At 43.1% G+C, this 15,811-nt stretch overlaps 1 protein-coding gene across 1 annotated transcript in view; it reads right to left on the bottom strand.

The window, feature by feature from the left end:
* Nucleotides 1-15,811, bottom strand: part of PLXNA4 (plexin A4) — a 488,098-nt gene that overhangs the window by 54,063 nt on the left and 418,224 nt on the right. Inside the window, exons 15-19 of the mRNA XM_069860812.1 lie at nt 13,417-13,553; nt 11,100-11,267; nt 5,382-5,475; nt 3,192-3,431; nt 2,307-2,453 (exon numbers count right to left, since the gene is read on the bottom strand). Coding sequence (XP_069716913.1) covers nt 2,307-2,453; nt 3,192-3,431; nt 5,382-5,475; nt 11,100-11,267; nt 13,417-13,553 — 786 coding nt within the window. The remainder of the gene's footprint in view (nt 1-2,306; nt 2,454-3,191; nt 3,432-5,381; nt 5,476-11,099; nt 11,268-13,416; nt 13,554-15,811) is intronic.

Here is a 15,811-nt window from a genome sequence, read left to right as displayed (position 1 = left end):
GTTTTTTTCAGCAAAGTTATGGACCACCTGCAGCAGCTTCACATGAGAGTTTATTTAGTTCCTATTGTGCAAAACTTATCTGTGGTAGTGTTTTTCCTGGTATAAGCTTGCCCCGGTCAAATGTGTCTACTGTTAGATGAGATTAATCGTACCCTGCATTTCAATCGCTATATTTGACCACCTCTCCATTCACTATACAGAGTCCAATGTGACTTTCCATAGGTAAGTGCCTACATTAGATACAAGTAACCCTTCAAATGTACTACATCTCTTCATTTCAGGCCTTCTCCAACAATTTATCACGGATCTTCCATTCCTCTTTCTTTTCCTTTGAAAAGAGCCTTCCTCTGGGTTTTAGTCAATCCATATGAACCACTGATGAAGCCTTTTAGTTCTTGTCTATTTTTTCAAATATTTGACTCAGTCATTGTATAGAAGAAAGCTGAACTAGAGCAAAAACTAGTTGACACCAATGTGTGTCACTATCACTGTTTCTTCCTTTAGAAATAATCTCAGTTTTGCAATGTTGATTCAGTCCCATAGTCTCCTTTAAGATCTAGGTCACCCCACTTTACAAGAAAGGATTTGTTCAGCATTTTACTCAAAGTCACACAGTAAATCATTGGCAGAAATAGGAGGAGGACCTAGGAGAGCTACCTGTCATTTATCCTGACCATCAAAGTGACAGTCATGAGAATCATGGCGATACATTTTGTACCGACCCAAGCAACACAGATGCTGTGCCATGCTGGAGGAGGCATTTCCCAGACCAGCTGTTCCCCTGGTAAGTTCCAGATGCAAATTCCATCCTTGAGCACCCACCTCCATCGTAGGTGACCTTCTGTATTTGGTTCTCGTCCCAGATGCTGTCAAAAACTTGACTCAGTGTTGGCAGTTGAATGAGAAATCTGTAACTTGCCCCTATCACTGATGCTCATTAGCAGGCTTCAATGCGATCATCTTCCCACATTTCCAGTAGCATCTCTTGTTTGATCAGTGTTCTTGAAAAGGGGTTATTTTTCACTCTGTGGCTTCACTTAGACTGTCCCAGGAGCAGGAGAGACTTCCCAATTAGTAAGACCTGACCAGATGTTCATTCTCCCTGATTCCCAGGGGTTGACTATTTCTCACCTGACTTCGAGTTTTCTCTGTCTAGGATTGGCTTTGTCCATCTCTGACTAACCATATGTTTAATTATATTCATGAAAATGACAGGGAACATATATTGCCTTGTTCAAAAGCTTTGGTATTCACATAGAGAAAATCTTTCACTTCATTATTGCTCCTCTTGGAGTGTCTTAATGTGCTTTACAATGAATCAAGAGCCACAGTATACTTGCATGGCTGAAAAGGATTATTACCTCTATTTTCCAGATGACCAATTTTGGCACAGAGAAATTAAGTAGCCGGTATGAGGTGTCCCAGCAGGAGTCACAAACGAGACTCAAAGTTGTCACCATAAACTCTCTATTTTCTACAAGTCTCCAGAAAACTCTCTTTTTAAAGAGCTGTACAGTGTGTCTCCATCAGTCTCTGTGACTTCCACGGCAATGAAATAAATAGATATCTGACAGACACAGATTTTGGAGGGCAACAGAGAGGTGGCAAAAGTTGATCACAAGGAATGAGAAACATTGATCATCTGTACGTCTGATGTCAGTTGTTAGCTTTCACTGTGTTTCCACCCACAGCTCAGCAGAACTCAGATGAGTTTCCTGATGTGCTGTTTATCAAGCAACAGCATTGAGGAATGCAAATCACTGAGAGGAAAGCAAAGAAGGAGTGAATCAATCAGCGGTGAGAGGAGAAGCTCACTCTGATATAATCGGTAGGTCCATTTTTCACAGGTTCCCGGAGGGATATGCAAGAGTGTACTAAGTTGTATAGATGTCAAAACCTCGAAGTCCAGTCATACTACCATCCATATCCTGCAATTTGTCCTATCTAAAGGAAACTTTTAGCCAATGTCTGTTAGCAATTGCTGTAGGAAACATGTGAACTCACATAAGCATCTGGAGTTCAGTCTGTACAAAAGCAGAAGAGAGGCAAACTTTCCTAAAGGGTTTTGATTACAAAAGTTTCCTCACTGTCCATAGAGATCTCCAAGTTTCTCTTCTGCTTTTCTGTTTCTCCAAGATAGTCTTGATGGAGATACTATATAAAGAAGAACTCCAGATGCTTATGGGATCTACGCAAAGTAAATGGTGATGTAAACTCCTGGGAGATATCTGCCAGCTCTTCAGCATTGGTGTGCCCTCCCAACTCATGTAGGGAGGAAAGGCTGATGAGGTTCAAGCACCACTTACCATCACCTTGTGCCGTCCAATGAGGTTTGGGGACTCACACAGTAGCTGCACATCTGATACAGTCACTGCACAGGGCTTCTCACCAACCAAAACAGTGTAGTTCAGCTTGGCATTCCCTCCTGCCACTGGTGGGATCAGGTTCTTGCCCTGGATAGAAAAGAATATCAACCCCCACAAAAAAAAAGAAACAAAAAAAACCCCCCTACATTAGGAAACAGTTTGTCCTCTGCTTCTAGTTTGCTCCCATGACACAAGTTTTAACATTGCATTTGTGGTTTGCCATTTGCTAACACAGGGAGGAAAAGCCAGTTTAGAAGTCATGCAGAGGACAGCATGGATAGCTTCAGACTATCATCAGTTAAAAAAAGCCTGTCCTGCTCCTCTCTCTCTGGAACTAAATGAGAAATGTTGCATGTAAGTCTTGCATTTTCGATATCACCTCAATGGAAATGTTTGATCATAGAATTCCTTCTCTGTATTGCTGTCCAGATTATAGAAATGACAAAGGACAGGTGCAGAATTTGACCAGGGGTGAAAGGAAGATCTTGAAAACCCAACAAAGAAATAGATTTGGATATTTAATTGCCAGCCCTATTGCAGTGATAGAAAATGCTCTGCTCTAGTGAACAGCAGTGAGTACAAATTTAGGCTGCACACAGGTAGCTGCAGCAGGAATTTATATTTTGCATTTATGGAGACACTGAGTAGTGACCTGTGTTTGCAGAAGGTGACTCTGATATAGTGTGATATGGTAAATGTAATGAGCTAACAAAATTTCTGGGGTGCAATCAGGATACCACTGTGAATTTTGGGGTGCTAGTAGACACAGAGAGGCAATAGGCAGCATGTGTTTGTCCTTCATCCAGTCCTTAGCCCCCATCTCACCTTCAGTATGATGGGACTTCCCGGCTTCAGTTCCAGGATCCCCGAAGGATTGAAAACCTCAAAGACTGGGTTTGGGTAGTAGGTGAAGTTGGTTTTGTTGAGAATCAGCAGGGATTGTACATTGTCAAGAATGAAACCAAACTCCTCTGGACGCTCGGCAAGCTCAGACTGGTGATTGGGGTCAACAACCAATGCTGGAGCCTGACAGGTCATCTCTGTGCTGTTCTGCACCTCACAGTTCTGGAGAAAGAAATCCAACACAAGGAAAGATTATTGAAAATGCCCTCAGCCCTCCTGGTGGGCAGATACCTCCCAGTGAAATGCTAGCCTGCTGACTCCTGGAGCACAGGGAGGAGCAGACCTGAAGTTTGGTTCTAGCCCTGCCAAAGACTTGGTTTTTTGTGTATTTGAGAAATGGGTAATAGATTGTGAAAGGTGTTTATCCCAACTCATTTTTTAAATGACTAGAAAATGGATGGCTGGTTGCCCTGAGGACTGGAAAATTCCACTTTCTATGTCATGGTCTCACCAGGAACCAAGAGGCTCCATGGGGAAACTGCACCATCTCTGTGGGATCCCAGATGTCCTTGATATGAGAATCTTCTCCAAACTAGTTGGATACTTCTAGCATTGAGAGCACTCATTATCACAGCTAGCATAGTTCAAGTGTTAACATTGCTTTGGCTCAAATCAATAGAGAGATAAGTGACTTGGACCAGACAGTTTCATATTGTAATATAAATCAGATGTTCTTTGATGTAACAGCTCCTACAGGGAAGAAAAGGCAACAGAATACGTCCCAACACAAAACTCACTGGCAGTTCTACATGAGAAAGTTTTAGATGATGAACAGGCTTCATCATCAGCACATTGGCCTGATTATTTGAGATCACTGTGTCAGACAAGAGATGGAGTCTGCTGGAAGAATAAGATGAAGTCATGCAGGCTTCTAATTGTGCAGGAACGCTAGATAAATATTTGGCTGTGCTGTGTCAGGAAATACAACACATTACCAAAACATACCTATGAATATGAATAATCAGTTGGACCAGGGTTTTCCCAGAGTTCACAAGGGACTGTAAGATTGCCAGTAAAGATCCGTAACAGACCCAGAAACCAATCTCAACAGATATTTCCTGAATCTGGTGTGGTGTGAGAGATGACAAAAATGCTTTGGATTCATGGTAGAGCTGGGATAAGACCAAAATGCATGTGTTTCAGTCTGAAAACTGCAGATACAAATTAATCTACCTCAAATTCCTGCATTTTCTTTTAGGATCTACCATCGTTTCACCATTGCTTATGAGGCAGTAGATAATTTTAACATCTGTAAAGTCCTTTGAAAACATCATGTGGAAAATCCATGGATTAATCTTAAAATCTGACAAATGCAGAGGACCTGGAGTTTTTGCCTTCACCTCAAATAGTCCTCCTGTATTTTTTACTTTTGGAGCCTCTTCTTCTGGGATGCTTCAAGAAAATGTCTCTACACAGCAGACACCTTTCCAGATGCTGTTGCATCTCACCATCCTCCAAGCTACTGTAGGTACCAGAAAGTACTTCCTGCTCCTGAGTCTCCTAATTCAAGGTGCTAAACTCACACTTTTAACAGCTCTATCTGGAGCTTCTTGGCACCTACTGGTAATTGGCTCTTTTTTCCAAGTAAATTGTCCTCCCAGGCCTTGATAGAGTCTTACTGGCCTCTATAATTCTGCTTCCAATTCCTCAGTGGTCACTGAAAATTGAAATAGACTGCAAATCTAGCTGGTTAAACCTGGATACACTCCTGAAATAACCCAAATAATCCAGGGGATGGACGCAGCAGTATCAAAGAGTATTACTCACAGCCCCTTCTGATCTCAGCACACACAGCTAAGAACCTGAATTTTGGTCATGCACAGGCACAGCTAAGAAATAAAGTTAGGTTGTATGCTGGCTAAGAGTGAAGACAGTTATCTTTGAGAAACAACAGTCTCAGAAGCTGAGTGGCCTTTCATGATGAATTTCTCCATTCCGTCTTTGGTCTCGTACTCCTTCATGGAGAAAGGATGGGATGACCTTTCTGAAAGTAAGTTGCCTGCTATTTTCTGGATGCAATAGGAGATTTCAACCTCTAGAGCTGTTAGCCATCTCCATCACCACCTTGGACATGCACCTTCATGTCATCACAAGCTCAGGAGACATACTCACATTGACATGTTCCTTTCCACCGTGCTTTGCCCGGATCTGAGGGTTCTGGATCAGGTCTAGGTGAGTTCCCCACACTGCAATGGGTGTGTTGCCACTAGAGAAGAAGAAATGAAAGAAGTGCATGATCGCAGCTAATAACAGACACCAGGACTAATTGCACCAGCGATGAGTGAACTGTGCTCCTAAAGGCTGATTGCAAAGCATTTGACCTCATCCCACAGTCCCATAGGAAGGGAAGGAAAAACAAATCAAAATGCAACAAAATAATTACAACTCCTTTATAAAGTGAGAAAGAAGTAAAACTGCATGCTTGCTAGAATTGTCACATCAAGCAACATCTGTCTGGTTTTCATTGTTAGGACTCAGCACTCGCAAGCTTCGGTGGGAAATTTAAGAGAGGCTCTTCAGAATGCTCTACAGACCATATCTCCAATATCACTGAAGGAAGGGAGCCTGAAAAAACCTGATAGTCTTGTGCAAGCGGCTCTTGAGGATTCAGTGCTACCTTAGTAGAGGTCTATAGTGCTGTCTTGCATATTAAACCTGCTATAAAATCATCTCCCTTCATAAGACAATGTCACCTCAGTGCTGTTAGGAACCTAATCCTGTAGCACCCAGAAGAAACAGAGACAAAATCTTTAGATATGGTGTGGATTGAACGTTTGTTCAGTTTCCATTTGATGACTCAAGCGGATAAGCTCTGCTATGTGTGTCAGATCAAACATAGGACAGAACAGAGATTTCCAGTCACCATGTCCCTTTGCTCAGACAAGGGCTGATCTCCTGAGAAAGTCGACTCGCACAAGACACAACCCTGCATCTAGTAGATATTCTCACACTTGTAACATCTCTTTCAGTCTAGCTTGAGATGGGGAGATGGAGATGGAGCCCTTCTCATTCCCTGCAGTCAATGTCACTAGAAGGAAACAACTTTCAGAAACACTCGTCTTTCCTTTGCCTTTTCCAGCTGCAGCCAGCAGTGCTGTTTGTGGGACTCTGGGAAGTAGAGGGGAGGGAAGAAGAAAACTGTAAAGGAGCATTCCCAGGCTTCAGTAGGAGCTGATGCATGGGCTGGCTTTGAACGTTGTATTAAGGGAAAGTGTTCACCGTAGACGGATTTGGCCATCCCAAATCAAAATAGTATTGCTCTGTGAGCCCTCCCTTTGCAGCATTGCGGCAGAGGCAACATGGTGCAGGGGCTGAAAGGGGAAGAGTTATCTGAGAAAGCAAAATTCTCAGCTGCCTGGGCTTACACAGCCAGGGCAGGATGAGGAAATGTCATCAAGGGACAGCCCCGTCTCTGAGGGTTTCTCAGGGTGAGGAATGCTCTCATCAGTTTTGGCACCTGCCTCCACAATTCCCCTTGGAAGCTGTCCAGGCTGCAGTTTATTTCCTGGAGTGCTCTGCTGAGAATTGGAGGGGAGGCCATGTGGAAACCAGTGTGATTGGGTAAAGAAAACTCAGAATCCCTTTCCTGTCTCTAGATAAACCTACACATACACAAAAGGTGGAACAAGTGCATTATAAATAAGAAAACACTGGAGAACAAGCACACTATAAGGAAAAAGCCAGTGTTGGACAGCAGATCTCCCCTAGTTCTGAACTTTGTTTTCCATGTTCCTCATTTATCTTCCATTATTATTCAGATGGGACAGGTAGGAATGAATGCAAATATACATATCTGCTCATCAGTGTTACCTATCAGTTTTCGGTGAGCTGGCCACAGATATAAGGGATTGTGCTTCAGCCCCTCTAGCTACGTCCATACGGATAAACCAAACGGCCAGGACATCAGCTCAAATACTGGTTGGTGGTCATTGATGCTGATAAGCTCTTAGCAGTGCCCTGGAAAATGCCTGGTCATGGTTGAAGTGACAGCATCCCAGCAAGCAAGACACATGAAGCTAAACTGCCTTTGGAGAAGGAAAGATCATTGATGGTATAGATAAGGGCTATGAACATATACTGTCTTTAAGACCAGAGAATAGACCTGAATTAAATACTTAGTAGTTTAAACATAACCTGCGTGAACAAGAAGCCTGTAAATTTTTGAAGTTACAAGCCATGAACTCTGCCAAAGAGCATTGTCACAACCGTATCTTTTGGCAGGTGCTTCCGTGACACTTTTCTGAGAGGTTCCTTATGGTCTTTCATTCAAGCAATGCCTGTATGGACTGATCTATGGTTAGGATAACGCCTTGAGATTTGCAGACCACCTCAAGTTCTTGCTCTCTGAAACCATCAGCTGTGTTGGGAAATTCTAATGGGAAATTTTATAGGGCAAAAGCATGTTTTGCCATATCTATAAAATCCACTTAGATATTTGAGCTCTCTTGAACATACGGGTTCTCTTCTGAAGGCACAAATACTCTTACAAGAGAGCTCACTCTCCCTGCCTTACAGAAAAAATGCCGTCTCCTCAAATTTCACCTTCACATCACGCATTCCTGATATCACCCAAAGAGAACTTGCTCACCTAAAAAGCAAGTTGTTCTTTCTCCGCTGTCCTGGTTCTTCTGGATTTTTGGTTGTGGGCCTTCATAATCTATATTATTATTTATTACTATTTTTATTATGAATCTCTGCTGATTCAAACTACAGTAGAAGGGATTTTGTGTCTTTATTCAGTTGAAAGTTTTACGTGTTACAGATGTATCAAACATGTGCCTATGTACAAAGATATGAATGTGTGTATATACACATAAATCCTTTCATTTAATCAACCAAATCTTTGCACACAGTTTTAAACCCATGTGTTAAAAATTCCATGTTTAGTTTGGAAACCGAGCTTGCAGGCTCAGACCCCTGTTATTAAGCACAGTGACAGCACTGGATTAGAGAGGCATCACTTCTTTGCAAAAAAAAAAAAAAAAAAAAAGCCAAAGCAGTTTTGATTACTGAAGACAGAAATAACTCCCAACCTCCCTCTGGCTTGTAAATTAAGCAGATACAATTCTTGTTTGCCTTTGCATGAAAACCAGTAGCTCTTGTCTTCTGTGTCCACAGCTGAATTCCCAGTCATGGGTCACAACCACTTCTCATCCAGGTTGGATCAGAACCCAGAGAGATGCTGCTGCCCAGCAAAATAACTGAGATGCCCAGACTATAACATTTCCCAATTTAACTCTTTATTTTCCCAAAATCTCTGAACATAAATTCTGTCTCCAGACTCGGATGATTAGTCGATGTAACTAAAATCAAACCCAGATCAAAAATATTAATGGAGTCTCATAAAATTCTAGCTACTTGCCAGCCCACCATGACTCTGGCTATGGGAGTAAATTAGGAGTAATCTTTTCTTTATTGTCCTGGAAAATGGCACTTGAGAAGGTTTTAAGCCAGGCTTCGTACATTCATTCACTAATTTTGCAAAGCTGGTTTAGCAGTAATCATCTATCCCTCAAAACAGCTTAGCCCCATAGTCAGGAGTGATGAATCAGAGAAGCAGAGTGGATTTGCTGTAATGAATCATACTGCACGACAAATATACTGAGAAACAGCCTCCTCAGTTTATCTCCAGATCCACGTGTCTTGACTAACTTATTTCTTGTTTGGTTCTCAAGTCCTGAGTTGGTGGCAATTTCATTCAGCTTTATGTTGATGTTTGTCTCCATTGTGACCTACTGGATGTTGCTCCACAGGTGAACAGTTATAGCCCTTAAAACCATCCCCAAACAGCCGTAATCCTGGATGTTCCACCTTTTCTTTCTGTACCCTCCTCCAAGGTTACACCCCATTGGAATGATTCAAAAGTGCAAAAGAAAGAGGATGAAGGTGGAGATGTGCAAGCCTGGTTAAAATTAGATGCTGCTGCTCAGGTGGATGCTTTCTGATTTCAGAGAAACCAGAGAGAGCAAAGGTTAAAGGTTGGATCTGAATGATGAGAATGCTAGAGTTCTAGTTATCCAGCCTGTCCCTAGAAGTAAGCTGGCATCCACTAAACAAACACCTCTTCTTCATTTCCTTTATGCTGGGAGGTAGGACGGGAGATCCAAGGCTCCATGCAAGAGGATGCAGAATCTCTGCACCCCTGGGCAGGGCAAAGCATCTCCTTGGATACTTCTTTGTCTCTTGCTGGCAGGTTCAGCAAAGAAACCAAGGAATAAATGGGTTCTGGAAAACTTCTCGTCCCAGACAGACCTAAGGCCAGGCAGAGGAAGGTCCCTGTGCTGCATCTTTCCTGGGGATAATAGGGAAATTCGCTCTCCTAGGCCGTCAGTCTTGCACCTTTTTAACTGGCAGTGGACTCTCTTTAATAAGGAAGGGAGTAAAGCAATTTCTCATTTCACTGATAACCTGATCTCTGACTGAAAATAAAACCCCCAAATGGAAAATCCAGACACTAAAGCTTCAAGTCCAGTGAATTGTGTTCAATTCAGCTAAATCGGTAAATTCCCTCATGGTAATTAAAGACACTAATTGATTTGTGAAAACATCTTCTGGATGGGAGCTGAATTTGTGGGATTTACAAGCCCTACTCCTAATCCCCAGATGCTCCAATCAGTCCACAGTTCGACAGAGGAGCAGAGAGCTGCTATGGATGAATGAGGAGTGACTAAGATTTTTTATTTTGTATCCTTTCAGGGAAATACCAGTGCATTTAATGACTGATTTCTCTCTTCCCGAGGCCATTTCTATCAGGCTTCTGAGAGCATTTGGGTATTGCTTTCATGCTTTCCACAGCCAGGGCAAATGCTCCTCTTAGACACCTTCATGTGAACCCTCTGAATTCACCAAAGCAGCATCACTGGAGTGAAGAGGAAAAGGGATGCCTAACGAGGAGGAAGGCTGTTTGATAGGGCAGGGACCATGGCTCACTTTGTATTTCATCTCAGGATGCAGCCCTGAGGCTTTCAGGTATGACACTTAAACAAGCAACGCCGTCCTAAGCCAGCAAATGCACGAAGATTGTGGGAACTGCTGCTTTCAAACCCAAGGGATATTCACTTTTCTAAGCACATTTATGGCGTTCATGCTTGGGTTGAAAAGATCAGTGATTGGTCTGGGTGCCATGCAAAGCTATGGACCCAGCCCAATGGGGTCCACAACAGTCATGACCTGGTACTAGAGATAAACCCAAAGCAGTAGTAATAAGGAAGAAAGCTTCAACACTAGGTTGGAAACGTTCTGTACTTCCCTTTGTAATTAAAACATGAAATTTTCAAGGCAAGCTTCTTGTCAGCATTGGCAACTGGATTTTCCTGCATTAATCCAGGAAGATTTTCTCTGCTAGTGATGATGATGTGCAGGATTATCTAGACTTGGAATACACAGGGTTTATTTGAAGTAAGGACCCTGTCCATCCCTAACTAGATTATGGAAATTTTTGTCCTAGTGGTACACATGAAAAGCATGTAGATATGGCACTTCAGGACATGGTTTAGTAGACATGGTGATGATGGGCTGACAGTTTGACTTGATGATCTTAGAAATCTTTTCAACATTAATGATTCTATGACTCTATAAGCACGGACACACACTGAGCATCCAAGGTGTTACAAAGAATGCACAACACACTGGTGGCCTGCTAAGTCCTCCAAAGAGGTAAGTCCACCAGCACTTGTGGTTCCTGGGGTCTAGGAAACAGCTCTGCAGAAATGTTTCTTAGTGAATATAGTGTCTGGAAAGCACTTTCCTGTATCAAGGATCAACACAAACACACCAATGCTGCTTCAGAAAATAAAGGGAGGTGGTAGGAGGTGTCCATGGACTGCTTACCTGAAGATGCTCCACTCAGGCTCAATCCTCAGGATAGTTGGATCCTCCACATATTCATACTGCAACTCTTGATGTATCTTGGCTTTGTCCACTCTCACAGACACCTTTACCTTCTCAAAACCTTCATCTGAGGCAGTAGTGTTACAGACAATATGTTTGGTGGATCTCCTGTGATAGGAAGCAAGTAAACATAAACCAGATGCTACCAGCAGCAAACCAACGGTGCCAGAAAGAGCCCAGCCACTTAATATTCTGTCCTATGACCTTAACCTATGCACTGTGAAGTGGTGAAACACACCACTATAGGAATATTCTGTAAGATGTGTGACACATTTATCTGAGGAAGTGACATTAGCTTCTCACTTGTTTAAATAAAACCACAAGGGCCATCAGATTCTCAGGTCTCAGAGTGAAAACTGAATTCCAGGGGAAGTGCAAACCAGACCTCTCTCCAGAATTATTTCTGTGTGATTAAATGTTTGATGGATATTTCCTTCCTGCCTGCAGACATATGCAGCAACAGCTCATAAAAGGAGAGGGTTGCACCTCAGTTTTCCAGTCTGGGATAATAAAACTTACTTTGCATTAGGACTATAAGCTTTGTTAAGTGCAGTTTGCAGCATGCCTGGGTTTTTCGCATGGAAGTTGCTAATATAGTGGGAAGCATTTTATGGTTATACTGGAAGAGAACTCTGCATAAACCTTTGCTTTTGGGGAGAGCTCAAAATGAGTCTGAAGTCTGAATTCTGCAGTGGTCTTTACCTTCTATAAAGAGCCAAAAATTCAGGCTCCAAAACTCCTAATCTTTCCATTCCTGTGACTTGTGATGTAGCCTCATCTGATACCCCTAGAAAGGATAAACCAGGGGGCATCCTTCCCTTGACGTATGGATGCACCTTCACTGACTGCATCATCCAAGTACTCTCCAAATTCACCTGAAAAATGACACTAACTCCCTCCTAAATATCCCAGCCTCTTCAGTAAGCATCTCCAAGCAGCTGTGGTTCCCACTTGGTCTTTTAAATCACAATTTGTGACATCACCCTCCTGAATAATAGATGCTAAATCATACCACTGTCTCAACAAGCAGCTAAACAGGATCCCTGTAGCCAGCATTGGGAAGGGCATTGCCCCAAGACAGTGGCACCAGGTCTCCTGTAAATGAGTTCTTCTCCTGCCAAGGATAGGCTGGGAGAAATGTGCCAACTTCATCTTCAGCCTCCACCAATATTGGCAGCAATTTACATTGTGCTTGGTAGTTTTGAGCTGCAGGATCCCCTGGGAAAGGGATTCAGACTTATTCTCACAGAGATCAGGGAACATTCAGCAGGTAACACTGACATTAAGCCACTCTGAACTGTAATTGAACAGAAGCCAACCCAGAGCTGAAATGTTGCAAATCATCTATTTCTTAGCATGACAGGACTATTCTAGGATAAAAGGGAGGTGTTTTAATACTTAGAACTGGTGTTGTCAGATTTTCTTTGTCACCACCGCTAAAGCCAGGGACGTGAAAATGAATCTTTTAAAGTACGTACTCCCAGAGCAAGTAGGAAGGAATGGGAGCATGGAGAATTGTAGTGAAATTTGACAAGGGACCATGGAAAAAAGCACATCAAATACAAATCAAAACAATGAAATAAATCCTATTCTCCCACCCTAAAACATGCACAGTAAGATTGTGCACGGTGCAGAATGCACAAGTCCCATCGCTGAATAGACGTGGCCACCAGCCAGACAAGGCACATGAATCACAGAATCACAGAATAACCAGGTTGGAAGAGACCCACCGGATCACCGAGTCCAACCGTTCCTACCAAACACTAAACCATATCCCTCAGCACCTCGTCCACCCGTGCCTTAAACACCTCCAGGGAAGGTGACTCAACCACCTCCCTGGGCAGCCTGTTCCAGTGCCCAATGACCCTTTCTGTAAAGAATTTTTTCCTAACGTCTAGCCTAAACCTCCCCTGTCGGAGCTTGAGGCCATTCCCTCTTGTCCTGTCCCCTGTCACTTGGGAGAAGAAGCCAGCACCCTCCTCTCTACAACGTCCTTTCAGGTAGTTGTAGAGAGCAATGAGGTCACCCCTCAGCCTCCTCTTCTCCAGGCTAAACAACTCCAGCTCTCTCAGCCGCTCCTCATAAGGCCTGTTCTCCAGCCCTTTCACCAGCTTTGTTGCTCTTCTCTGGACTCTCTCCAGAGGGACATGGTGTCATGTCATGAGGGACAGGGTGTCTGGGCTGAAGAAGTTTCTTGACTATAATTGCTCACATCTTTCAGACTCAGGCAGGTACAGTACGAAGGACTCCTCTGTACCTGTAGAAGAGGCAGGGTTGTCGCCCAAAGTTCACAATGACATTGCTGCCCGCATTAAGGTTGTTGCCTGTTATTGTCACCTGGGTGCCACCTGACACTGGTCCCCGCTTCGGCTTGAGATCAGAAAGTGTCAGGGTCTGTAAAGACAAAAGGTAATGTTGAAAACACAATAGAGGAGCATAAGTACCTTCCCTTACTTGTTTTAGAGATGGAAAGAAGTAAGCACCGTCAGGGGTTAATCACGTGTTAGCTGGACTTCAGAAGATGACCATAACTTCCACCCTACAGAGGAGCCTAGAGTGATTCCACAGTCCTATCATAGACACCCTGCTTGAATGACAAGTTTTGTGCGATAATTCCAGACCTAATCCTAGCCTGTTCCCCTCACCCCTGTCGTACTAGGCCTGCCCTTGTACCTGCTCAGAAATATTCTGTGCTTGCAAAGTCAGTTCCAGGAATTGAGCAGCTGGATCCATGATGTACCTTCTCCACTGCTTGTCTGGCACAGCTCAGATGTCTTTTTGCCATCATGCAACACCACCTCTGCAAGATAAACTGGGTCTTGAACTGACTGATTGGAACTTAATGGGGACTTTCCACCTCCAAACTGTGGAACTCACAAGTGATGAAAATGGTCAAGTCTTTAAAAGATTACTCTGAACTCTATTGATCTGACAAGGGAACAGAACCAGCTGTAAAGGTCCAGAGGTGCCTAAAACCTGCCTCTGTGCTCACAGGCTTTTTCCCTGGGAAGAAGAAGAGCTGTGGTTCAGCAAAGCATCTGAGCTCATGTCTTGTGTCTCTCACATGCCCACTGCACAACCCCAAATCTTTCTCTTTTTGTTATCAGACTTGGATGCTGAGACAGTCTAGTGTTTCCTGCACTGATACAGCACAGCAATGTTCATGTTGAGATGTACTCAAAAATACTACAGCCACGAAAGAAGCACTGTTCAGATGAACACCATTTTTCCTTTTCCTGGCTGATTTTCCAAGGCTCTTTCCCAAACATAACATGATGTTGTGTTAATGCGTCAAAAAGGGGCACAATTCCTTTAGGGGCCCCAAATTTCAAACACCTTTTTCTTACCCTCCTGATCTCCCTTCTTTCCCAAATTAAGATAAAATACTTGTACTCTGAAGGCACAGATCATCCTGTTACCACAATGCAGAGAGGAGACATCCATTTTCAGGGTGAAATTTGGAGTTATAGTTTATTCTTTCATTTGCATTTTAATAGAAAAACTTTCCACTCAGTCCCAAGTGAAAAGCTACTATATGCATTTAAATGAAGATTATTTTTTCCCCTCTCTTTAAGAATGATGACACAAATGCTCGAAGCTCTGCTTAGCTCCTCTGAATGAGCAGGCACATCATGCAGTCACCTTATTGAGCTTTGGAGACCATTAATCCCTGTATATAAAACCACCTGACACACACGGTGGCTCCTTCTTTCACACCCACAGAGCGCTCTCTGTCCCTATCCCCCTCTGGCAAATCATTTTGAAAAACAGCGGCAAGGTTTCCACTTTGCTTTTGTTCAAAGTGAAGCTACCGTGTGGAAAAAGAGCTGAACATGAAAATCAGACATACAGCTCTGTAGAAAAATCTGTTGTCAGAGCTGAACACGTCTTATGTTTAAACTTGACTGGATTTGACATGTTGGTTTGGAAGAGGTTTTGCCTCAAGAAGTCCCTCACCTATTAATTGCTGAAGGTTAGGAGGAAAAAGAAGAAGAAAAAAGACATTAAGAAACAAGAAATGACCTGTTTCTTACACTTTTTTGGGGGGATATTCTCTAGCAACTATTATTTGGATTAAAAAATGCAGGGAGAGTATGTGGATACAAAAGATACATTTCAGTATGAAGTGCTTCTCTAATTTTTGAGTGCTGCTTCATGTTGTGAAGGCAGCTCCTCTTTAATCCGTTATTGATGGCCATCCGCACCCGTTCTGACTCTGATGGCTGCTGCTGGGAGATGATGTCCCACGTGGGAGAAAATGAATTGAGAATGGCCAAGTTGATGCACATAGTCTACACAACAGCACTGGAATAGTAGGTGCTTCACAAACCAGAGAGGTGCATTTCAGTTAAAGAACCAAAGCCCTTGTCCCACTTCTTGATGGTGAGATAAGCTGGCCATGCCCTTTTGAGGACCCTTGCAGACCCGATCTACATCAGTAACGCCCCTTGGCAGAGCGTTGCTGTCTCTCATGCCCATCTTACAGAAGGGTTTGTGGACAAGCTTTCAAAGTTGTGATAAACCATTAGTCACAACCTGTCTGCAGTAAAACTGCAGTAAAAAAAACCCCTCCAGACTGCTTACCGTTTCCTTGGTGGTGAAAGGTGATGGAAAATGCAAGGGGATCTATTGGATCTGTAACAGGCTGAAGT

The sequence above is a fragment of the Phaenicophaeus curvirostris genome, chromosome 1 (assembly GCF_032191515.1).
Source record: "Phaenicophaeus curvirostris isolate KB17595 chromosome 1, BPBGC_Pcur_1.0, whole genome shotgun sequence".
NCBI lineage: Eukaryota > Metazoa > Chordata > Aves > Cuculiformes > Cuculidae > Phaenicophaeus > Phaenicophaeus curvirostris.
The sequence above is the reverse complement of the archived record's forward strand: the minus strand, read 5'-3'. Positions and strand labels throughout refer to the sequence as shown.